This window comes from Botrytis sinoallii, assembly GCF_014898435.1.
Source record: "Botrytis sinoallii strain Bc 23 chromosome Unknown BSIN_038, whole genome shotgun sequence".
In the NCBI taxonomy this organism is placed as follows: domain Eukaryota; kingdom Fungi; phylum Ascomycota; class Leotiomycetes; order Helotiales; family Sclerotiniaceae; genus Botrytis; species Botrytis sinoallii.
The window spans coordinates 304,354-327,251 of record NW_024066065.1 but is presented as its reverse complement, the minus strand read 5'-3'; the positions used below and the strand labels follow the sequence as shown (position 1 = coordinate 327,251).

The 22,898-nt window shown below is 42.4% G+C and overlaps 10 protein-coding genes across 10 annotated transcripts; 5 read left to right on the top strand and 5 right to left on the bottom strand.

Annotated features, from left to right (window-relative positions):
- Positions 1-397: 397 nt before the first annotated feature.
- EAF02_012009 (uncharacterized protein) lies at positions 398-1,635 on the top strand (the record flags this gene model as incomplete). The annotated part of the gene is made up of 5 exons (XM_038908057.1): positions 398-605; positions 843-883; positions 963-1,099; positions 1,175-1,356; positions 1,457-1,635. 5 exons carry the CDS (start codon positions 398-400, stop codon positions 1,633-1,635), a joined length of 747 nt encoding a protein of 248 aa, XP_038752232.1.
- A 527-nt stretch (positions 1,636-2,162) lies between these two features.
- On the bottom strand, positions 2,163-4,096 carry EAF02_012008 (uncharacterized protein; the record flags this gene model as incomplete). Its single annotated transcript, XM_038908056.1, has 2 exons — positions 2,163-3,867; positions 3,921-4,096. 2 exons carry the CDS (start codon positions 4,094-4,096, stop codon positions 2,163-2,165), a joined length of 1,881 nt encoding a protein of 626 aa, XP_038752231.1.
- A 674-nt stretch (positions 4,097-4,770) lies between these two features.
- On the top strand, positions 4,771-6,685 carry EAF02_012007 (uncharacterized protein; the record flags this gene model as incomplete). The annotated part of the gene is made up of 2 exons (XM_038908055.1): positions 4,771-4,942; positions 4,992-6,685. The coding sequence occupies 2 exons, from the start codon at positions 4,771-4,773 to the stop codon at positions 6,683-6,685; spliced, it is 1,866 nt and encodes a 621-aa protein (XP_038752230.1).
- A 404-nt stretch (positions 6,686-7,089) lies between these two features.
- EAF02_012006 (uncharacterized protein) lies at positions 7,090-7,959 on the bottom strand (the record flags this gene model as incomplete). Its single annotated transcript, XM_038908054.1, has 1 exon — positions 7,090-7,959. The coding sequence occupies one exon, from the start codon at positions 7,957-7,959 to the stop codon at positions 7,090-7,092; it is 870 nt and encodes a 289-aa protein (XP_038752229.1).
- Positions 7,960-9,860: 1,901 nt separating this feature from the next.
- EAF02_012005 (uncharacterized protein) lies at positions 9,861-10,682 on the top strand (the record flags this gene model as incomplete). Its single annotated transcript, XM_038908053.1, has 1 exon — positions 9,861-10,682. One exon carries the CDS (start codon positions 9,861-9,863, stop codon positions 10,680-10,682), a length of 822 nt encoding a protein of 273 aa, XP_038752228.1.
- Positions 10,683-12,057: 1,375 nt separating this feature from the next.
- Positions 12,058-13,401, top strand: EAF02_012004 (uncharacterized protein; the record flags this gene model as incomplete). Its single annotated transcript, XM_038908052.1, has 2 exons — positions 12,058-12,269; positions 12,372-13,401. 2 exons carry the CDS (start codon positions 12,058-12,060, stop codon positions 13,399-13,401), a joined length of 1,242 nt encoding a protein of 413 aa, XP_038752227.1.
- Positions 13,402-15,151: 1,750 nt separating this feature from the next.
- Positions 15,152-17,977, bottom strand: EAF02_012003 (uncharacterized protein). Its single transcript, XM_038908051.1, has 4 exons — positions 17,794-17,977; positions 15,838-17,367; positions 15,441-15,700; positions 15,152-15,381 (listed from the first exon to the last, which is right to left on the bottom strand). Exons 1-4 carry the CDS (start codon positions 17,813-17,815, stop codon positions 15,274-15,276), a joined length of 1,920 nt encoding a protein of 639 aa, XP_038752226.1. The 5' UTR covers positions 17,816-17,977; the 3' UTR covers positions 15,152-15,273.
- Positions 17,978-18,574: 597 nt separating this feature from the next.
- On the bottom strand, positions 18,575-19,849 carry EAF02_012002 (uncharacterized protein; the record flags this gene model as incomplete). Its single annotated transcript, XM_038908050.1, has 2 exons — positions 18,575-19,114; positions 19,301-19,849. The coding sequence occupies 2 exons, from the start codon at positions 19,847-19,849 to the stop codon at positions 18,575-18,577; spliced, it is 1,089 nt and encodes a 362-aa protein (XP_038752225.1).
- A 193-nt stretch (positions 19,850-20,042) lies between these two features.
- On the bottom strand, positions 20,043-20,999 carry EAF02_012001 (uncharacterized protein; the record flags this gene model as incomplete). The annotated part of the gene is made up of 4 exons (XM_038908049.1): positions 20,043-20,199; positions 20,247-20,558; positions 20,619-20,692; positions 20,730-20,999. 4 exons carry the CDS (start codon positions 20,997-20,999, stop codon positions 20,043-20,045), a joined length of 813 nt encoding a protein of 270 aa, XP_038752224.1.
- Positions 21,000-21,364: 365 nt separating this feature from the next.
- On the top strand, positions 21,365-22,186 carry EAF02_012000 (uncharacterized protein; the record flags this gene model as incomplete). The annotated part of the gene is made up of 3 exons (XM_038908048.1): positions 21,365-21,566; positions 21,618-21,701; positions 21,756-22,186. The coding sequence occupies 3 exons, from the start codon at positions 21,365-21,367 to the stop codon at positions 22,184-22,186; spliced, it is 717 nt and encodes a 238-aa protein (XP_038752223.1).
- Positions 22,187-22,898: the final 712 nt, after the last annotated feature.

The following is a 22,898-nucleotide window of genomic DNA, read 5'->3' as shown; positions in this document are numbered from 1 at the left end:
ATATAAAAATTTCTTTTATATTTGAAAAAAAATGAAATTTGTCACGATTTTCGTTACAAAAGAAATATTTCTATAATTAATATTATAATAATTTGAATTTTCAATAAATAATTAGATTTTCATATTATTTATATAATTAAAATTTATAGTTTTAATTTTTAGAAAATTTTATCAATAAATAAAGAAAGTGCACGGTTACGCACAGACGAATTTTGTATGTAAAAATGATGGCCCACTCGATGATATGGCCCACTCGATGATAAACCACGTTATAAGGTTACAGCATCGATCTTTCTCTCTCGTGTTACATCTCTAAATATTTTGAACGCAAGCCAACATCAAGTCAAGAGAAAACCACTGCTCAACTGACATCTTCACACCCAAAGAATACAAAAAGATGAAGGAAAACGACACTGCTCTCTATCCAAACCCCGAAGTTTCTCAAGCGGTTACTCAATATTCTCTTGAACATTCAACCAAGCTTCCTAAACATGTATTAGACCATCATGCTTGGGGATCGACTCAACCCAAGGCCAATTTTATGATCTCGCCTTTCCAAGCACAGTTTCAGATTTTTATGGCCAGGGCTATGGGTGCCAAAAGAAGTACGTTACTCTGCATATTGTTGAAAGATCGAGTATGGCTGTTGTGTCTTCGTGGGACTGTGTGAGAATAAGATATATACTAGCCCTTGATTTTAAGATGTATTTAACCGCTAGCATTCGATTTCGTGTTACCAAGCGGGAGCTCAATACATTTGGGGGAATCTTTCACTTCATGCTAGTCCAAGCTATATTTACCGCGTTTATGGAAGTATTCACATATTGACTTTGCAAAATTAGTTCTAGAGATCGGAACCTACATTGGATTTTCTACTATGGGAGTAAGTCTTCTCATTTCTTGAAGCCCTTCTTTCCCTCTATCCTGCCATGATTTGAACCCCATGTTACAACTCAATCTAGTGGTCTGAGGCCGTCGGTCCCGAAGGTCACGTAACAAGCCTTGAATTTTCCCCCGAATACGCGGAAATTGCCCGCGAGACGTTCTCCAAAAACAACCTCAGTAATGTTGAGGTTTTGGTTGGTGATGCTCGTGAATCGTATGTCCGGTTCTTTTTTTTTTCTTCCAATCGCCCCTCGACACGTATATAGACGTTTCTCTAAAACTATCACAGAATTAAAAGCTTGATCACCAACCTACAAGAACCTTACGATCTGGTTTTTATCGACGCCGACAAAACTTCATATCCCGCTTATCTCGATCTCATCCTCTCTCTTTCCTCCCCATCTTCTACGCAAACCCGTCTCCTCAAACCCGGCGGTCTAATCCTCGCAGATAATATTCTGCGTCGCGCACGTGAGCACTATTTTCATTGATTCTAACCTGCCTAACATCTGGTTTCGCTCTCAGTTCCCCTTCCCTGTCCCACTTGCTCACCCACTAACTCCAACCACAGTCGTCGCCGATTCCAGCGCCGCAAACCCATGGGCCATCAAAAACGGAGAAAAGACCTGGAAAGAAGGTGACTTAAATGCACTGAAAGAATTTAATGATTTAATGGTTACCGAGAAGAGATTAGACACGTTTTTGTTACCCTTATTTGATGGAGTAGGAATGGGGAGATTGAAGGATTGAGATGTGAGATTGGATTGAAGGATATAGATTTGTACAAATGATCTCTATAGTTAGAAGTATATATAAATCATTCAGTTGTGAATAGAGTCACAATTCGAGGGTTTGCATGATTTTTTCGTAAACCATGGCAGTTTACGGACTCTCTTAATGTCACTCAGCTGCATTCTTCGTTCGTCAGCTATGCCGTACCATTATTTAGATCTAATCTTGAATGAATCAATGCCAGAATGGCCAAGAATCCCTCATCATGATTCAATCAATCAGGTGAGTTCAACGCAGTAAAATGATCCAAAATTCAAGAGCCTCTCATTGTTAGACCGAAGTTGAATATTTCACAAGCTCTTCACCTATGTACAACTTGATATCATTATTCCACTTTAGAGACTCCATCTCACTTTCATTCAAATACCATTGTAATACAGAGATTTGTAATAAGAACGCCATCCACCATGCATCCGACCCGAAATCAATAATCCTATGCTATGCAATTTAACTCCTCATAAACTTTCAAAAGAGAGGCACGCAGTTTAACAATCCTGGCTCCAATTCTCCTTAATCCACCCGGCCATCAACTCCGTCAAAGTTTCATTTTTATAACTATTGACATCTTCGTCCGTATAATCCGCCCCGGAAAAGCGCAATGCAACCAGGACCCATGGTTTTATGAAGTCTATGAAGACCAAATCTACAGTCTCTGGATTTGAGCTGGTGGAAGGGATATTAATGCGGGATTCGATACAATTAGGTACACGATGGAAAGTGATAGGAGAATGAATTGTGTCATCGCCATCGGAGCCGCTGTCGTCCTTGGTAGTATAGCCGGGAATGAGTTCGGGTTTGTGGGTTGAAGAGGACGAGAAGAGAGGAGATTGAGCGTTAGACAGCAGTGGGAGATCGGAGATGGGTATCGAGGGAGCGAGGATATCCGTTTTGTAAGAGAGATGTTCAGGTGGTGCGAGATTATTGATATCTAAATTCGAAGATGAGAAGATGTTGCCGCCGCTGTTAAGAAGTGGGAGGACTTGTTCGGCTGCAGCGATTGGCACGTCTTTGATATACAGAAACTTGCTAACAAATGGAGAGATGATGAAGGTTGTATCTCTTGTAAAGGCACCTTTGAAAATATCAAATCTCATGGCGCCTGTGTTGGTGATAGCTATTGTTGGAACATCTTTTCGATCGGGACGGGTAACAACATCAGGCATTACTTCGTCACCAAGCCACGAGAAAAGACTGTCTTTACTAGGATATTTTGCTCTGCTCATCCAGAGATCCTTTGGGGCGCAACCGAAATTGTGGTCGAGATTTAGGGCCTTTCGAGCTTTGGCGATAGAACTCGAGACATTCTTGCCATGCTCCGTGGGAAATGTTGTATCGTTTAAACCAGTGTGAAAATGATAGCCAAAAAGGTTATTGTCAATATATCTTCTTTGGAAGGACATGCTTGTACTTTCAACAACCTCAGTGGCTTGTGCACTAGATGTGAGTTCCTCTTGGGACATCTTTTCCTTTTCGTTCTTCTTGATACCTTCAATGGACATCCAGCCAACAGTCTCCATATATCTACCGCTCTGTATTCCGTACGCCTTAGAATCGTATTTGGCATAGCTTCGAATATGGCTATGGCCACCAAAGAACTGAATGGGAGTATCCCAATTTTGATCTCTCAAAGCCTTGTAAATGGCCTTGTACTCCGGCCCATCCAGAGTTACATGTCCAATAACCACAAACAAATCAGCATCTTCTCGAATTGCTTGTTGAAACCATTCTTCCTTGATAGTTTTTTCGACTTCTTGCACGACGGTATTGTTGGCGTTTCTATTGAAATCGAAGAGAAACCCAAACGCGACCACTTTGATCCCCTGATTCTTTGTTGTAAACTTGCGATATCGTTTTGCCATGGGAATTTGTTCACCGGTCTTTGGATTTATATAGTCGAGATTTGAAGCAAGATAATTGCCATTAGAATTTGGCACAGTTTGATCGTATTCTCGAGCGGCGGCATCTGCCTTGTATAACTCATGGTTTCCAGTACAGATGATGTCGATATGTTGTTCCCTGAAAATGTCATACGTATATTGCCCTTTGGGATCTGACGCATCGTATAATCCATTTCCCTCGATTCTATCTCCTGTATCGACAAGTAAAAGATCTACTCCTTTATCATCCGCTTGCTTCCTCATCTGCTCTGCGAATGATATGTAATCACCCCAGTCCGCAGAGTACTGGGCCCTGAGATATTAGTTAGTCTTCGTTCATTTCCACTGACTTATAATTTAACCTACTCTTGTAGATGACCTGCATGCCACCCATGAGTATCTGTGGTTTGGAGGAAATTGAGTTGCCCCCATTGTAATGGTCTCATAGGTGCCGCAATGGCAGCTGGCGCAGAAGGTTGGGCACCTGCTGCTAGAGATGTGAGGAGACCGGTTAAGGTCAATAGATGTTTTGCTATCTTCATGATGTCCTTGATATTATGAGCAGTGGCATATGGGGGGCTAAAGTAAGTCAAAGGCAGTGAGCACTTTTATTCAAGATTTTGGAGTCTGAATGTTGGAGTGAATGCTAAATGATGAGCGACTGCTGCTCATTGGGGTGTGTGAAGTGAGTTCGTGCCAAACTATAAACACTTAAAGTGACAGTTGGGTAAGAGGACTCTCAGATAGATAATGAACGAGATGTACCCAGTTCTTATGAGAAGAGAGATAAATTGAGAGGAATGATGGACAGCTTAGAGAAATAGATAGGGATATAAATATGGAGATAGAGATAGAGATAGATAATAATATAGTCTGATAAGCTAAACTAATATCCAATATAGTCAATATAGTGAGACCAAACCAACCTACCTACCTTTGTATGGGTCTCAGGCAGAGAGTGATTGTCTTGTCTTGTTTAATCATGTGGCGGGGAGCTTCTCTTCCTTCCTTCAAGAACCTTGAGAGCTACTCGTACTAGGTATTAAGTAGGGCAAGGGGTCCATGAGGTCGGAAGGTCGGAGACCGGGGAAACTATTGACTTTTTATCCGATAAGAGCTTCCAAAAGTCTCAAGCCGTTAATTCTGATCGAAATACAAATTGAAGCTATATGTGTATTCATACTCCCCGGATATATGACTCGCTATATTACATGTAATGGCACGTACTGTCAGATGGCGGAAGGCTTTTAATTCCGAACTTTTTAGATGTCATTTGCAGGCTAAGGAAGCAAGAGTTCATCCACACCAAGATACGAATGCCTTCATATCAGAACCAAGATTAACTCCCCCGGCTGATGACAAGTCGAAATTGCCCCTCCACAAACAAGGTATTGGAAGTGTTTCTTGGATTGTATTGATAAACGCTAACAGTACAAGAGAATGGCCCCAAAAAATTCCTCCCTAAGGTATCGCGAGCTGTTGCTGTAAAAGACAACATAGCAACCATTTCAGAAACAACGACATGCGCATCTCGTATTCTCGAAACATATCAGAGTCCTTTTGATGCCTCCGTCGTAGAAGATGTCAAAGTTGGCACTGGAAATGTCGCGGGGAAGACGAATATGGATGAATTTGGAATGGGTTCGCATTCATTAAACTCATATTTCGGTGCTGTCCGTCACCACAAGCCTTTCCGGTCGAGATCGGTTGGAGGAAGCTCTGGCGGAAGCGCAATGGCTGTGGCAACAAGCACAACTAATATGGCACTCGGCACAGATACCGGCGGGTCAGTTAGGTTGCCAGCTGCATACACTGGTACTGCAGGGTTCAAACCTTCATATGGTATTGTATCTCGCTTTGGTGTGGTACCTTACGCGAATTCGCTCGATACTGTCGGCTTAATAGCACGTAGTGCAAGTAGAATAAATGAAATCTTTTCGAGATTGAGCAGTCATGATCCTCGGGATCCTACGAGTCTCAAGCCCTCCAGTCGAACCCGTATCAAAGAACAACGGATGAATTTTTTCGGAAAGACAAAGATCTCTGCTACGCATGATCCATTTTATCTTCGAGAGCTGAAGATTGGTGTTCCAATCGAATACAATATCTCAGAATTGGACTTGGAAGTTTCATGGGCGTGGCAACGAATGCTGAAACTTCTTCAGCGTGAAGGATGTACAATCGTTCCCATATCACTTCCTAACACAAAACATGCTCTTTCAGCATATTACGTACTTGCCGCCGCCGAAGCATCTTCTAATCTTTCAAAATATGATGGAGTGAGGTACGGAACTCGTGATCAATCGATTGATGGGGCCGGAGATGTCCTTTATTCCGAGACCAGGGGTGCTGGCTTTGGAGACGAAGTGAAAAGGCGAATTCTTCTTGGGTCATATTCATTGAGCTCTGATGCTATTGACAATTACTTTATTCAGGCACAAAAGGTTCGACGGTTGGTTCAGAGAGATTTTGACCGTGTCTTCTCCATGCCCAATTACCTACGTCCAGAAGAACAATTTGATCTTAGTGATATGGACGAAGGCATTGTACTCGAAGATAAACTGGGCCCTGCAGAAGTGGATATTATACTCTGTCCAACAGCTCCCACTCTTTCACCAACTGTTCAAGACATTACTGAGCGCCAAACACCGGTTGATGCTTATATGAATGATGTATTCACAGTGCCTGCTAGTCTTGCTGGTATACCCTCCATCAGCATACCATGCAAATTGCCATTCAAATTTTCCAAACAGAGCGTGCCTTCAACTGTTGGCATTCAAGTCATGGGTCAGCACTCAGACGATGGCCGCGCTTTACAGGTTGCCTCCATGATAGAGATGTTGTGGGATTCTCAAGTAGATAAGGGTTGGAACAAGGACTTCCACGAATGGCAGGCACGGAGCTTGAAAGAATCAAACACAGATATAGCAGTCTTGTCAGAAATGATAAGACAGGCCTCCACTTCCGAAGAGGCGGAAACGCTCAGGGAAAGGCGCGCCGAGAAGAAAAGGCAGCGGTGGTTACAAACCAGCGAGTTTCAAAGGCAAGTGTGTGAAGAAGATATGGATAAATGGCAGAAGTTGAGGTTTGGAGACGAAAAGTTGACCTCAATAGCAAGTATGGTGAGGTGATTAATTTATGCCTGGCATTTACTCGTCACCAATCGGAGATCTCTATGGGAAAAGACCACACAAGCTTGTGGCAATGGTTTGAGATCACGTTTGATCTTATGAGTCTCGATAATATTCGTCATCATCTCGGTTATCATTTGCTTGTTGAGGCAGCAATCTTAACCGTATTAAAAAGATGATGATTGACAGCACACAAATTTACTTTAAATCCAGACGCAAGGCGTTTGTACAACAGCTTCTTGTGCCTCGCCACAGGAACATCTTGAAGACTCCGAGGGCGACAGTTGTGTTCCTCGAAAAGATTTGCTCAAGGAAAACGCACATAGCTTGCCGATCTACGAAGCAGAGTACATACTTCATTCAATTAGACAAAAATTAGATTTCTCGACAGTCCATACCATTTGCTATGTGAGTAACACTTTGTTTTCCAGTGCTGAGTTCTTTTGTTGGTATTTCCTCTGCATTACCATTCCGAACCACATCTTCTTTCCTATCCATTTCCTCCCCCTGGTTCCTAGTTTTAATCCACTGCCGTCCTCCTCAATATCAGTTTTCTCTACTGTCCTTTCCAATACCTCCCCCACGACATGGAATCCCCATTTCTTCCCCTCCTCTACCACTTCTTCAATCTCATAGATATAACTTTCGCCTCTAACTTTCGTCTTCTTTCCTTCAATTTCGTCTCTAAATCCAGCCTGAGACAACCTGCCCATCTCAGCGTGCATATTGGTGATTAATACTCTTCCGTTGTTCACATTCGAATCTGGTTTCAGTAGGAAGGTCACAGCCGAGAAAAACTTATCAAGGGGGAGATGTTCAAGGACGAGAGTACTAATCACCATGTTCGCTTGTCCTTGGATTGAACTCAAAATGTCGGGATTGGATTGAACATTAAGGGCGTTGAATTCGTCGAATTGGATGCTAGGGACATGGCTATCGTTTTCCGAGACGCAGAGGCTGCAACGGGACCGAGCAATCTCAAGCATTGCGGGCGAGAGATCAAGAGCGTGGATTTTAGAGAACTTTTTGGAAAAAGGTGGTGCGAGGAACCGGATAGTATTTCGGCCAGTGCCACATCCTAATTCGGTGATGGTGATGTTATCTTGAGCTTCTAATGGGATGAAAAACAGCGTCTTCAATAGAGAAGGGATGAGGGCAGAATCAAGAATTTGTAAAGGGTTATGGTCTGTGTCGTAGGTTGCGGCCCAACGGTTATAAAGGAGGTATGTGGAAACTGATTCCTGGTGGGTGGTGGATGGGCCTGGTGTAGGCATCTTTAAAAGATTTGATAATTGCTGGAGAACTGAAGAACAAATCGTACGACTTTACAAACAGGAATACAGTGATATACATCGGTTATCGAGTAGAGTATATAATAGGGGGGTGGTAAACATGAGTCATCCGGAGAACATTGTGCTATGATAGGGAAGCAGCTATGCTATGATAGGAGCAGCTAAAGTATTGACACGTGATACAGTATTATTTAAAAGCCCAATACATCGTAGTGCCTTCAGATTCTCATTATCTCGAGGACTAGGGATTGTGTAGTTTTGCAAACGGAAAAAATGAGAGAGGAGAAAGGGTGATGACTCTATTCTTTGCGGCTACATTAGTTCTCGGAAACTACCGAATTTGACGATTTTTGATTGGACAGTGAAGGGGTTATTCAGAAATGCAGTGAAGCCTTCGATGCAATATATTTGAATACATGCATCAGTCTGCACTGCATGAAACGCCACTGTGATACCGATTTTTAGCAATATGTCGTGGAAAGCATAGTATACATACACCTCATTTTGAAAGTCGGAAGAAACGACATGGTGGGATAGAATCTATTCATAATTTCGACCAAAGGGGTCTAGCTGGTAACATTACTTCGCGCCACTTGGAACTACGACTACATATGTAGGTATTGAACGACGCGTCTAGTCTTGATGTCACAAGAGCAATTAGATGCATAGAATGAATGTAGTTTGATTAAAAATGAGGTGTATATATATATGTATATACTCACTGGATGACTTAGCTAAGCTACTACTACCAAATGCATTAAATCCACAAATCACACAACTTCTGTATTCATGTATCGTATGTATTTTAATTTAATATAAACTTGAATCAAGATCGGATGACTGGTTTTTTTTTGATAGCTTCATTGGTTCTCCTCCAACCCTTTAAAATGGGTCAGCATTTTGCACCACCAATACAAGCAACAAACGAAGAGTACGGAGTCGAAAAAAAGAATCCAAGCAAAATAAGTTGACATATATTCCCTAGTCGGCACGGAGGGACGGTACGGTACCTAGTACATACATATAAACAAACAAACAAACGAGCAAACGAGCAAAGGAGCGGACGAGCAATATAATACGATACGATACGATATTGATCTTCACTCTTTACTCCAATTGATTTTATACACCTGTTTTTGCTTCTTCTTGTTGTTTCTACAGTTAGTTATATTAGATCAATCACTTAAGTCTCAGTACTCGTTGCTCTTGAAATCGAGCAATAATTCGAGATAATAACATATACATACATACATATCTTTTCATCTTTTCATCTACTCTTGAACTGTGCATCTATCGTATCTTGTTCTTGTATATTTTATTCCTATCCTCTTTACATCTGCATATACTAACACATAATTTCAATGTTAATGCCAATTCCATTCCCATCTCGGATTTCCATCCCCCAATTACTTTCATGTCATAATATATGATCATTTGAGTTTCATACACCGTTTTATGCGGAGTACACCGTTGAACTAGCTATCTATTCTTAATCAACTGAAAACTGGATCTTTCTGCAGTCTCACAAATTGCCGGTTCATCACATCTCCATATTCACTTCATTTCACCCGCCACCTTGATATCACATCAATCCATTTTCCTGGGATCAAAGAAGAGTTCCTAGATAGGAAATCGCAAGCAAAGCTCGAGCCAATCCGATTGACAGTCTCTCTTTACTTCTTTTGCAGTTACCATTCATCCACCTCTCTCACTTTATTGAATACAATCTCTACCCAAGTACGACGACGGATAACTCTCGAGCATTTAACCTTTGGAAAATCTGTTGCGAGCTCTAATCTTTTGCTTGATTCTCATTCAATCTGCCATTCTGCGAATTGCAAGATCTCTACCAAAATCGAACATTCAAGAAATACATCGCGGATATGCCGATCAATGGCAAGCCCAATGGGCGATTTGAACTTCCTGCTCTCAAATCCTTTGACTTCAATCTGACAGACGGGACCGATATCCCGCCGCCCCTTCCAGATTCTCCAATAGAAGAAGAGGCACCCAAACCGACTATTGCATCCACACCTGCACCTGCACCTGTACCTGCACCTGCGGCATCGACACCTGCAGCCACTCCTCAAACCGCCGATCCTGTTCGAAGCACATCTACTAGTACACCTCCAGCGTCAGCATCGCCAAATAATCAATCAGACTTTGCTCACCTCACCACGACGAAATCCAATGGTTATTTCCCACCTACCTCCTCATCTCCTCGCAATCATGTTCCTCCAGTTCGCGTGAGAGCCCCTTCAGACGCTGCTGTCCCGAATAGTCCTAGTCGACCCGAAAAAGAAAGTAGTATCCGCAAATTCTTGTCTCGGAAATCACTCAACACTAATTACACAAATGGGAATGCGAAATCGCATGAGGATTTAACAAAGATGGGGAGACCGGAGAGTCCAAATAGTCTTGCAAGCAGCAGACCTAGCTTTGTGAAGCGAAAGAGTGGAAGCTGGTTTAGGAGTTTTGGGAGCAGCAGTAAGAGGAACAGTGTGGTATATGAAAATAAGCCTGTAGTGTATACTCCTACCCTACAGCAGAGTCCAGAGATTCGAAAAGAGAATATCAAGCCAGCATACAAGAAGCCTAGCCCGCCGCCGCCAAAATTGCCGGAACTCGATCAATTGAAGGCTAAGCTTGCGGATGATGATCGTGGTAGTTTTGGGGGTGATGACATGTTCAGGAATATCTCGTAGTCAGATATTCATGCGAGACGGTTATGAGAATCCAAATGATACCTTTGGGTATTGCTATCTGTTACGACCCAAAACTCGCTACAGCACTGGTAGAATGCTCGGATGAGATCCATACTTATATCTCCAACGATACGGACCGAGAGATGTGGAGGGGAGGGCACGAAAGGGAAGCAGGAATCTCATGTACTATGTACCAAGCTTGAGAGGGGGACAAAAATGCTATTTTATCTTTTCATTTGTTTGGCAGGGCGCCCTTCTTTTTATCGATGATATCTCTGGGCGGTGGTCTTTATCGGGGTCTTGTTTTACGCTGACTACAGTATCAAACAAAACAACATTTTAATGTTGGCTTCATGTGCCATGATAGTTTATTCTTGGGGTATCAAAATACTCTTATTTATTAGCCTTTTCTGAACAAAATACAGTAGGGGATTTGCATGGTCGGAGGGCCCTTTTTACTCGAATAAGATATTGATTTTCTGTAATAGCACTCTGTAGTGAAGGCTTCTCTCTCTGTCTCTGTCTCTATATGTGTGTGGTGTATCTCTTGCTTCTCCTGGTCTCCCCCTTTCCCTTTAACCAACCATTGATCTCATTTATCTGAATGAAGCCTTTTCGTATCTATAGATATCTATAGATTGTATGTGATGTATGATTGATTGTATTCCTTCATCCATTGATGTTTCATATCAATATGCATTATCATCAGGAAACTCCAAATCCCTACCTCGAACCTTCTTTTCCCCATTTTGCATGATGGTGTTTGAGAAAAATGGCCAAAAGACCAAGGGTTTTTTTTTAATTTTAATTCTCAATCTAATTCAGGGTCTCGTCTTATCATCATTTCATTTGTGCCTGGAGCTACTGAGTATCAAGCTAGATCCGCGCCACGTGCTATCTGTAACACTGAGACACTGTAGTCCACCCTATAAATGTGACATTATATGACATTATGTGAGGCTACGTGAGGCTGAAGAGGGTTCGATTTCGGGGGTTATAGTGGGAGGGAAATCCCTGTATTTACAAGCTTTGTGGCCCTGTGGCTTCTGTGGCTTCTGTGGTTCTGTGGTTCTGTGGTTCTGTGGTTCTGTGGTTCTGTGGTTCTGTGGTTCTCCAGCTGTCTAACAAGGCTGGGCTGGGTGGTTGTGATGCACCAATGAATGGGAAACTGCGGCAATAAACGTCATAAACTTTTATCAAAGCCGCGGATGTATGGATGGACAAGATTGGATTTGATCTGATATAATAAATGTGATGTGAAATAAATGAGTGGAAATATTACATTCATTAATTCTCCCATCAACCAATTCATCCTTTTCTTTTTCGTGCACACTCCAAATCATCAAACAAGATCCTTCGGAACGAACAATTGAACATGGCGAGTCCTGTTCAATGTAGAGCTTTAGCTAGCTCCGCCACAGCAATAAGCTCGAGAGGAGCTTTGATTTCTGGTGTGTTGAGCAAACAATGTAAACAGAATCGCTTGGGGAGCTTGGTGGCTCGCAGATATAAATCTGGTCCATATGGTTATACACAAGCTAAAGCACTTGTGTATTCTAAGTATGGGGAGCCGGCGGATGTCTTATCGTGAGTTTTCCTGACACTATCTACTTTCTATCCGTTGTCTATGTTTGCATATGCATTTACCTCAAGTGTTCATGAATATAGCTAATAGTAAGAAACTTCTAGTCTTCACAATCACTCCATCTCCCCTTCTCTTCCTTCAAAATCTATTCTCCTCCGTACTCTCGCGACCCCCATTAACCCCGCCGACATAAACCAAATCCAAGGTGTCTACCCCTCCAAACCTCCCTTCACCAGTCTCCTCGGGACCGAATCTCCCTCGGCCGTGGGCGGCAATGAAGGATGTTTCGAAGTCATGTCTCTCGGTCCCGGCATATCAACTCTTTCGAAAGGCGACTGGGTGATTATGAAATCGACTGGATTTGGAACATGGCGCACACATGCTATAGCGGAGGAATCCCAGGTTCTCAAGATTGGCAACAAAGAGGGACTGAAGCCCATTCAGGTCGGCACTGTGAGCGTTAATCCGTGCACGGCTTATAGAATGTTAAGGGATTTCGAGAGTATGGTGGAGGGCGATTGGTTCATACAAAATGGTGCGAATAGTGGGGTGGGGAGAGCAGCCATACAGTTGGGGAAGAGGTGGGGATATAAGAGTATCAATGTTATACGAGATCGCGAGAATGCTGATGAGACTGAGGCGATGAAGAAAGAATTATTGGAATTGGGTGCCACGAAGGTGGTGACCGAGTCGGAATTGATGGATCAAAGTTTCAGGGATCAGGTTAAGGAGTGGACGAATGGAGGCAGGGAAAAGATTCGTGTGGGATTGAACTGTGTGGGTGGACAACCCGCAGGTGCTTTGGTGAAGTGTTTGAGTAATGGTGGTCATTTGGTTACGTATGGAGGAATGTCTAAGAAACCATTGATGCTTCCTACTGCAGCTTTGATCTTCAAGGACATCAAGTTTAGTGGTTATTGGGTTAGTAGGTGGAGTGATAGTCATCCAGATGAGAAGAAGAAAACGGTCGATGAAATTTTGGAGATGACGAGATTAGGCATGTTTAAGGATATTCCGGTTCAAGAACTCAAGTGGGATTGGGAGACAAAGGAGGATGTGTTGAAGTCGGCAGTGAGAGGAACCTTGGAGGGATTTAGGAGTGGAAAGGGAGTTTTCATCTACGGAGATACGTAGATTGTGCTGGGGAAGAATGAAATAGAAAATTGCTGAGTGGTGATTTCTTGTTTTTGAGAGTGATTATTGGAGCGCTCACTCTAATGGAGACGGCCTCCGTCTTACCTTTTACACCATTGGTCAGCCCAGTCTTTTGAAAAAGGAATGATACAAGTTTTCATCAACATATCTGAGTCCAAACTTTCAAGCACATACCAAAAGTGGTTTCGGATCTCAATCCTCAGAAACTCCAGCGAGTATTACTGAAAATCCGCAAAATGTATGTTTGCTTATAGATTTCTGAATCTTGAGACAGCTAGCAGATTCCTGTCAATCAGAATGAAATTCTATTGCGGATTGCTACGTTTTGTATTGCAGCGAAAACTATAGATTGTCTATCGTTTCCTTGCGCTCTCCTCTAGCGATGGAATGTATGGGTCTTAGCCTTAATGTCGTGTCTTGATCCTTGAGTCCATTCGGAGGTGAAGATGCGTGTCCTGCTTGAACCGAGTATGGTATGTCCTGGGTGAAAGTTCCTCCCGACATTGCCTGCGATTTATAACTTATCGAAGCCGTATTCTGCTATTCTTCAATCTGGGCCCACAGTCCAAATTACTTCCACACAACCCTATCTAAAATAGAACGAGATCATCCTTCCAATCGATTTGAAGCACACACATTTATACGTGAACTACTAGGTAACCTGGAGATTATTATTCGATACCCAGTTTGTGCTGATTCAATCACGGTGCTTTGGAGTCGGATAGGAGATTAGCAAATGTTTACTTCGGTGATACATTCAACTGTTAGTATGTGTATATATATAAGTCGATTCATAACGCGCCTAATCTGCTTTCATTCAAATGCCAACCACAGCTAATAGGTTAACCCCAGCTAGAACAATAAACGAAACGCATCGAGAAAAACCAACGGATATTATCAGACCAACGGCTAAAGTCTAAAACTTCATCATGTCTCAATTGATCCTCTCCCTCTCTTCCCACAGATTTATAATACACAACCCAGCGAGCTACTAGCTAACTCCCTTGCTAATAAACGGAGATCAAAGAACCAAGATGGATTGCCCATTCTTACTCGGTCAAGATTCTTTTGGGTACGCGTCTAACATTCAATAGCTACTAGGTAAGAGCCAATTTTCATCTCTACGCCCACAATCTCAAGCATTTATCTAACAACTTCAAGATTTTCATTGTAGATATGGTTAAAATGAGAGTTTGTTAGGTAACAAACAAGTGTGTGAAGAGGGGATGGTCATACTGCACTTCAGATTTTTAGAAAATTTTGTTGGATATGCACAAAACTTAAGAGAATAATAAAACTGGTATTAGACTGATGGACCCATATATCATAACCCGCGACTGATTGTACAACCGCTGCGAATGAGTAACCGGTATGAACTTAGCTGGTAACTTCACAAAGCAACTCGCATCAAACTTCAGATAAGTGTAAGGTTTTTCGTCAGACGAAGCAAATTATAAATCACATATTCTCACGAGCAATGAATTGCAAATGCCCAAGGTTCAAACACAAAACTCATGTTGAATCAACGTTATTGTTTTTGCGCAATGTTGTATAAGAACAAGTAAGCCACCACCTGCAACAGCCTCAATCTGTCTAACCCACCTTCACTACCATCTTTCTTATTACCAATAGCAAATCACTTCCAATCTGCCCCTTCTTCACCTCCATCCACTTCACAAACATGAAAGTTAGAAAGATAAACCCCCTCCCATCCCCAATTGCCCATCCTCCTAAAACGCCCACAAACCAGCCATGCATGCAGACCAAAAAACTCCCCAATTCATCCCTAGCAGTTCGAAATTGAACCTGATCTTAGCGAAGAGACTAGAAAAAAGAAGAAACAACACAAGATCAACCATGACGTTGCGCCGCATCTCTAAATGCTTCTTCCTGCATTGCCAATAATTGTTCTGCTGTAAGACCCGATTGTTCGAGTTTATTTGCTTTCTTTTCTCTTCCCTGTAATTTTGCTTAGTTGGTATGTGTTCTGCACATCCTGCAAGGGTAGATTAACATACTTTCAATTGTTCCTTGTGCTCACTCGCTACATCCACAATATCTTTGACATACTCGCTAAAGCCCAGTTGTTCCAAGGCCTTGGTAATATGTTCACACGCGATAGTTTTCTTGCTTTCCTTTTCGGAAATTTCATTCGCTTCGGACGAGATGAGCGTGATGAACTCGACACAGCATTCGATTAGGAGGTCACGGGCGTCTTTGCCAAAGGCTAGACCTGAACTAGCAGGAAGAATTTCGGTTACTATCTTTTGAACAGTTGCTAAAGAGAATAAGGGTTAGTAAGCGTTTAAAGGAGGAAACGTAACATTGTTGAATGAGGATGACGGCGGAGTTATGTCTAACTCTTGTGTGCGGCGAAAATTTGTCGTCAGATGGCTGTGCCTGGAGACCATGTACCCGGGTCATTGATTGTTTCCGGAGGTTGCAGACGAGGATGTTCATTTGAGGTTCCTTTGAATGAGAAACCAAACCCAGGCTTAGAATTCCCATCCTGCCCAAGAGTCCTAGATGACTCGAAAGTGGGATTAGACCCGATATATGGCGGTGCCATGTCCGAAAAGCTGTTTAAGAAAGTCTCTCCAGAATTCTTACAAGTTTCCGATAATTGCGAAACTCTGTAGAGATAATCCGAGATCTCAAATGGTACTAAGTTTCGCAACGCCGAATGTACAAATGCAATATGCCGTCTAGCCTTCTCTTCTTCGTTCTCTTGTAAAGAAGGCGTTTTTAAAATGGACTCGCTAGCTTGCAGACTTGAATATCTTGCGGGAAGCCTAACGACAGTACCGCCATGAGGAATTCCGTCCTTGTGATCTTGACCGCCTATATCTTTATGTGGCCGATCTTGTGCGTGGAAGATGAGTTTTTTCTGTACAGAGACTGTCGGAGAAGAATCGTTGCCATCGATTGTACCATTAACTTGAGTATCGGCCAAAGAACTTTCACCATCCGAATAGGAACCAAAGCAACGATCAAGGTCTGGATTGCAGGGGTCATTCTCTGTCACTTGTGGTAGACACGAATGCTGTTTCATTGTTGGATAGACAATAGAAACTGGCCTTGGAAGAATCCGGCCTCGGATAGCATTCCTCCGTCTTGGGAGCATGGTGGCACTAAGGCTCGATGTTCTCGGACTAGGGACTGGCTTAGGACTTCTTTTGATCCCAGTAATTTTTGTCCGCTTCGATTTGTAGATACTGGACGGAATGGGATCGATTTTCCAGAGTGTAGAACGATTAGACTCAGGACAAAGTGACCTAGAAGTATACCTTCGAGAAGTCGTATAGTCCCCGTTGGAGACATGGGTCCACGAAGTATTATGTTGTAGAGAATCCATAACTGCGTTGCTCATATGATGGGTCTGTTGATTATGAACTTGCGTCGGAACTATGCCAAAATTCTTCTGGTGGTAATTTCGGTGAGTTGCAGAATGTGATCTCGAAATTGACATGGAAACCTCTTTATGCCAAGTTCGGATATCTTCCAGCACTTTCTGCACATATTCGAGACGCTTGCCACTGAGATCAAGTCTAGAAGAGGATCTTGATGAATCTGAAGTCTCGGGTGAAGCCGAAAGATACCCCGAAGCCGAACACACTTTCTCCATGTTCTTCAATGATGACTCGAAGGCTAGACTTGATGTTCGTCGAGGAATGGTTATACCGTTCGCCCACAACGGATGTTTCTTATGCAAATAATGTGACCTATGATATGAAGATGGGAATGGGATACAAGTTAAGCTTAAGTCACTATGGTGATGATCTGATTCATTGCACCGAAAGTAAGAAGCTTTTGAAGTAGTTGATGAATTCGACTGCTTAGGCGAAAGGCTGACCTCTGTTTTATGGCGGAGGGCGCACTTTTGCATGATGATGCTGATAACGTAGGATTTAAGGATATATCGTAGTCGCCAATGGAAATTGGTGCCTTACTCACTCCCCTCGTGCGGGAAGAGCAATCGCATTCGTTGTCCATGGTTACGGATAATAATGATGATGATGGGAATTGAAAAGAAGAAAATGTTACCTTTAGGAAGTGAAAGATCATCGTTACCTGCGAAGAAAGTGCGTCAGTTAAGTCCATTTGAGTTCATGTAGCGGAATGCAGCAATATAAAGGAAAAGGAAGGTACTTGGATTGGTCGCAGTCGGCATCTTGATTTTGGTTTGAGTATGAGTCTTTGGTGGGATTTGGTAGAAGCTCGAGTCGCAAGTTTGTCTTCAACTACTAAAGACTCTCCCATAGATACTTCTTTAAAGATAACCATTCGAACACTTGTTTTATAAGAGCTCTTTCCTTCGAATCACCCCGTACAGTACTAGGTCACGTGATACAAGAGATTCACTCGACTTACTTGAAAATTCCCTGTCGGACATTTTGAAAGGAAGTGGACAACAGAAGGCGCAATAAAAGTTATGAATGATAAAGATGAACCAGCCAGTTTCCGAATTATTTTTTGGTTGGTGTCAATGAAGAGCAATGATCTTCTTTTGATATACACGTGATACTGTATTTGTAAGCAGAAAGTGAAGTCAAAAGTTCCAGAGTCGCGTTTTGTCTGCGGGAACCTCTGGATTTATCATGCCCTTTTGTATGCACCCGCGACGCAAAATGGCAACTCAAAATCGCACTAAGCGTCATTAGGGTTACTAAGCGAAAAATTTCGAAAGGTCCAAGAAAAAAATATGTAGACTTCGTTCTAACAAAGCGAGCAATATCTAGGTACGTACTGTATAAATATATATGTCCCTCATGGATATCTGATTTATTTAATTCTGCCACGCTGATACTTATCATTCAACGAATACAAGTGAATACAATACAAATCAGTACTGTACCTTCTTCACTCCGTATCCGTATCTACCAATAATGGCCTTCACATCAATAGAAAGTGGCAGCTGCGGAAAAGTCGCGTCAAGGCAAGTACTTCAACTGGTACTTTAGACGCAATAGTATTTAATACACCTGGAAGGATATGCAAATCCTTCAATCCTTCTGGTCTCCCGATAGTTTGGTATCGTACAAGATAAATGTACAAAAACGCGCTCAATATAGTCGCTAATGTCATGATACCCCTTCCCAACCTCGAAACTCCATGAATATACATTTATGATAAGAACTCTTATGATCATCACTTATTGGACACTCGTGGGAATCTTTACTTGTCCCCTCTTTCTATCCATCAAAGGTCTTCCATACCTCCAACCTGTTCCATGTGCTCCTCTACCATCTTTACCAATGTCGTCAACATTGATTTCCTTGATTCTAAATTCCCATCGAGGTGTGTTGACTTTCATTATCTTGGCTTCTTCCGCTGCTTTGCGATCAGCGATACGTTGCCTCACTTGTTCTTCCGCTTCATCTCGCGCATCTTGTCGCGCAGTTCGTTCATCTCGAGACAATCCAGCTTTGAAATCTTTATGCATCTCAATCAATTCGGGATGTGGTATTCTTTGGTCTGCGGGGAGAAGTTTCTCATCGAAAATCTTCGCAGCATCCTCTCGGGTAAAATGTCTTGATTCTGAAGTGGGGTGGAAGATTTGTTGTCCCGTTGCTACGTGAATAGGTAAGTCATTAATCGATTCGTGTGTGTTTTTGCCAGTCCCTGTATTGAGTTGTGTTACAGGGACCATTGACATGACTGCGTCGGCGTATGGTCTCGCAAGAGGTTTTCCCTAGCACAATGAACATTAGCTTATTTGTGGTTGAAGAACAATACCAAAATAAAACACAAATGTAAATAACTTTCAGAGAGGCTCGCATGCATAATTTTGTAACCATGTAGTTGTCTTGAAGACTAATCGAATTTTATAAATCATCACAAAGTAAGTTAGGTTGTTGAAAAAGAAATCTTGACATACCGCTCGTTCCCATTCTTTCTCTATCTCCTTCAAACGTACGACTGCTCCCACGCGGCTCATTTCAACTCCAAGTTCGGCACTCACTTCTCTCACCGACTTAGCATCCTGCATAATTTTTGTCCAAATGAGCTCTCGTAGTTCTTCGCTCAACACCGATTGACTTATAAACTTTCGATTGCCCGGGAAAGGTACCATATCTCTCGAGGTTTGTGGCGGCAATTCCTTGTTACCATTTGCATCAGGCTCATTTTGACTGTCGGGCTTTGGAACACCATCTTTTCGCGCATCCGCCGCAGCTTCCACGACTCTTTTTAATTTACCATCGGCATTGTAGGCACCCATGTAATTTGTTGAGTTGTTTAATGGGTTTCTGAAGTTCTCTCCTTGTGTGCCAAGCCACCTGAAGAGCGATCGCCTTGCTCTGGTAGCTCTTCGTGCATTTTTTGGAGGGGTCAATGAGAAGGATCGTGAAGGTACTTGATTAAGAAAGGACTTTGCATACGCAGATCCAGACGCGAGTAAGTTCGGACATCTTGAAGAAGGATTCATCATAAAAACAACTCAATTGAGGTAGTGAAGAAGGAGGATTGAGGGTGGTTGATAAAAACCGTGGGGTCCCGCAGTGAGGAAATTTCTAAGTTACACTTGGGATCAAAGCTCCAAGAAAACGCTAAGCGAAATGGTCACGTGCCTACATGATCTTGAGGCATTTCTCGGATCTGATTGCTATCCATCCCGTCTTCTAAGCAATTTTGTGAACAGCCGGTGACTCTATGGTCAAGTTCTTACGAATCCTTTCTACCTCATCAATTGTAAGACCGCATTTCTCTATTACGTATGATTCGGCCCCACCAAATTTCTCACGGAGCATCTTAAGAGTAGCGAGCATGTTCTCAGCTCTAGCTTTTGTTAGCAACATATCTTTTCAAGGGAAAGTATTACATACTTGGAGCTAATTAAATTTTCTGCCCCTTCATGATCATCTTTGATGGCTGGGTGTGTCATTAAATGCTCGATGATTCCTGCTTTCCACTCTTGCGGAAGTCCAAATGTTGTCAAACTATATTCCCGTGCGACAACCTCGTCGTCAACTCCGCAGAGAGATAAGATCAATGCGCAAAGAACACCAGTTCTATCTTTACCAGCTGTACAATGAACGATCAATGGCTTGGAAGGTTCATTTGCAAGGTGGAGAAGAATAGTTCTGTATGAGTTTGGAGCGTTGTTCAAGATATCGGTATATGCCCGAGGTGAAACCCTTCAGAATGCCATTTAGCTATATATTTTCTCTCCACAGCTTCTAATCAAGAAAACCTACTTCGGTACCCTTTGAGGCATAATCCTTGAATCGGATGGCAATTTTTTCCGGGCTATAGTCCTCCGTCGGGAATACTGGTGCGAAGATTCGCTGACAGCCCTCCCACTCTACCACTCCACCCCTACCAGCTGCCGCATTTTTAACAAGCTCATCTTGAGACCTCAAATCATAGATATGAGTAATTCCCATCTGCTGCATAGTAGCAATTCCCTTCTCAGTAACTCTTTGAGGCTCACCACAGCGATAGACAACTCCTTGTCTTACGGAATGCGAAGTTGGTCTCGATGCGAGTGGATATCCGCCTAGATCTCGAAAGTTGGGAATCCCTTCGACGGTTATGAACGGAGGCTCAAGCGCCTTTTCGTGAAGAGTTGAAGACATGTTCAAGATTAGAGAACTATTTCGTGAATGCTTTCCTGAATTGTAGATTTAAAATAATTTGTATGTTGGTCAGATAGACGTGACTACAGTATATGAATTTAACCGATTAAGGCTAGCCGAGGCGACTCATAATACCAGCACCCCGGTGTACTTCATTGCCACGACTGAGCCCCCATTATCAACCAACGTTTCATTCGGATATTCACAATACATCTTGGGTAAATATCATTCATCAAATCACCATAGATTAAAACTTCATATCTGATGCTTACTAGGCATTGTTGTGAAAAGTAACTATCTATCATCTCTTAATCTGACAACAAACTGCGAAAATCGACCAATCTCGCCACTTAAATTCCTTACGCATGACTTCAGAATCCATTCATCCAAATATTGATCCCCACAACATTGAGCCTATCGTCATGCCTCACAGAGAGCCCAATACACCGGAGCCACAAACACGGGACTCTGCAGAGCGTGTAGCTCGCATACGGATTAAAAATCGCAGGAAATTGTACCTTGATCGCCATCCATCATATTTCACTGCCCCGGACCTAGAGCTTGCAGGTCAATTGTTGCTATATTGACTTAGACAACTTGATAACTAATTATATTCAGATCCTTTATTATATGACCGATGCATCAGGAGATTCCAGACTGCCGCGGAAAGAGAAGCAGATGGACGAGCAAAAGGTTATTCTGGTAGGCAAATCTTCAATGATTTCGATCGTCTTTAGTTCTTCTGATGGTAATAAGTATCTCTACCAGGTGTGTTGGAAGCAGATCTATATCGATCAGAAGCTAAGCTTGCTGCATTGAAGGGCAGCTCTGATTCGCGCCCTAAGGATGAAGATGAAGGTGTTGGGCGCATTCAAGAAGATCATGGGGTTCCATACTTGAGCTATGCCAGAGGTCAAAGTGGTGAAGTTTTACCTGAAGATCCGGATGAAGTACCGAGGAGTAAGGAGGACGGCTTCGAGAGATGGAAGTTTGAGATGACACTCAAGTTTCTTAGGGGGGAAGATGGAGATTTTGATTATCAAGATGTAGATGCTGGTGGGGAATGGGACGATATTGAAAATAGGGACGTTGAAGAGCGATGGTTCGAGGATGAAGAACCGGAATGGTTAGGGGAAGAAGAAACTGGGAAAACAGTTGGTGGAGAAACTGGGATACAGGATTTTTAGATGGTGGATAATACCATGATACGCATCCTTCATACGATTGACTTGGAAGAATTATCATACCAGTATGGCACTTCTTGATTAGACTGAGCAAATAACTAATATGTCCTTGGCAGATACGCAAAGCTTTCACACTTTCGAACGTTGCAGGTGTCTAAACACGTGATTGATATTGTCAGTAGATTTATTGTTCCAGAATAGATTCAATATTTCCATGTAATGCACGGTTTTGATGGATGAAAAGGGTTCACTGAGTGTACAATGTATTCGTTGTCTTCCGGATTTGGAAAGTTGTATTTGCGTGCGTGGAGTAGCGGATTCACGATACCATAAGCTTCCCTAGGTAGGTAATTTTATTGTTTCGATATTGAGCAAGATATATGAATCTAATATAATGTGTTTCAACATAATGCGATCTATCTTTAACATAGGGAAGTCATGGTAACAGAAGTATGGATGTTTATAGAGAACATGTATCTAATACAAAAACCAATGTCAAGGGTCACATGGACTAAATCATTCACCGTCTCGAAGGTTATCGCCTTATCGATAAGAACATCATCATAAGGCTACTCTACCATTGACTCACCATATCCCACATACATATAAAATCCAACCCGCATTCAACCTTCCGGATTCCTTTCAACCCATCCAAATAAAATCATAAACGATAGATAAATCTTGAAAATACCATCAAGATAAACATCTCGCAATA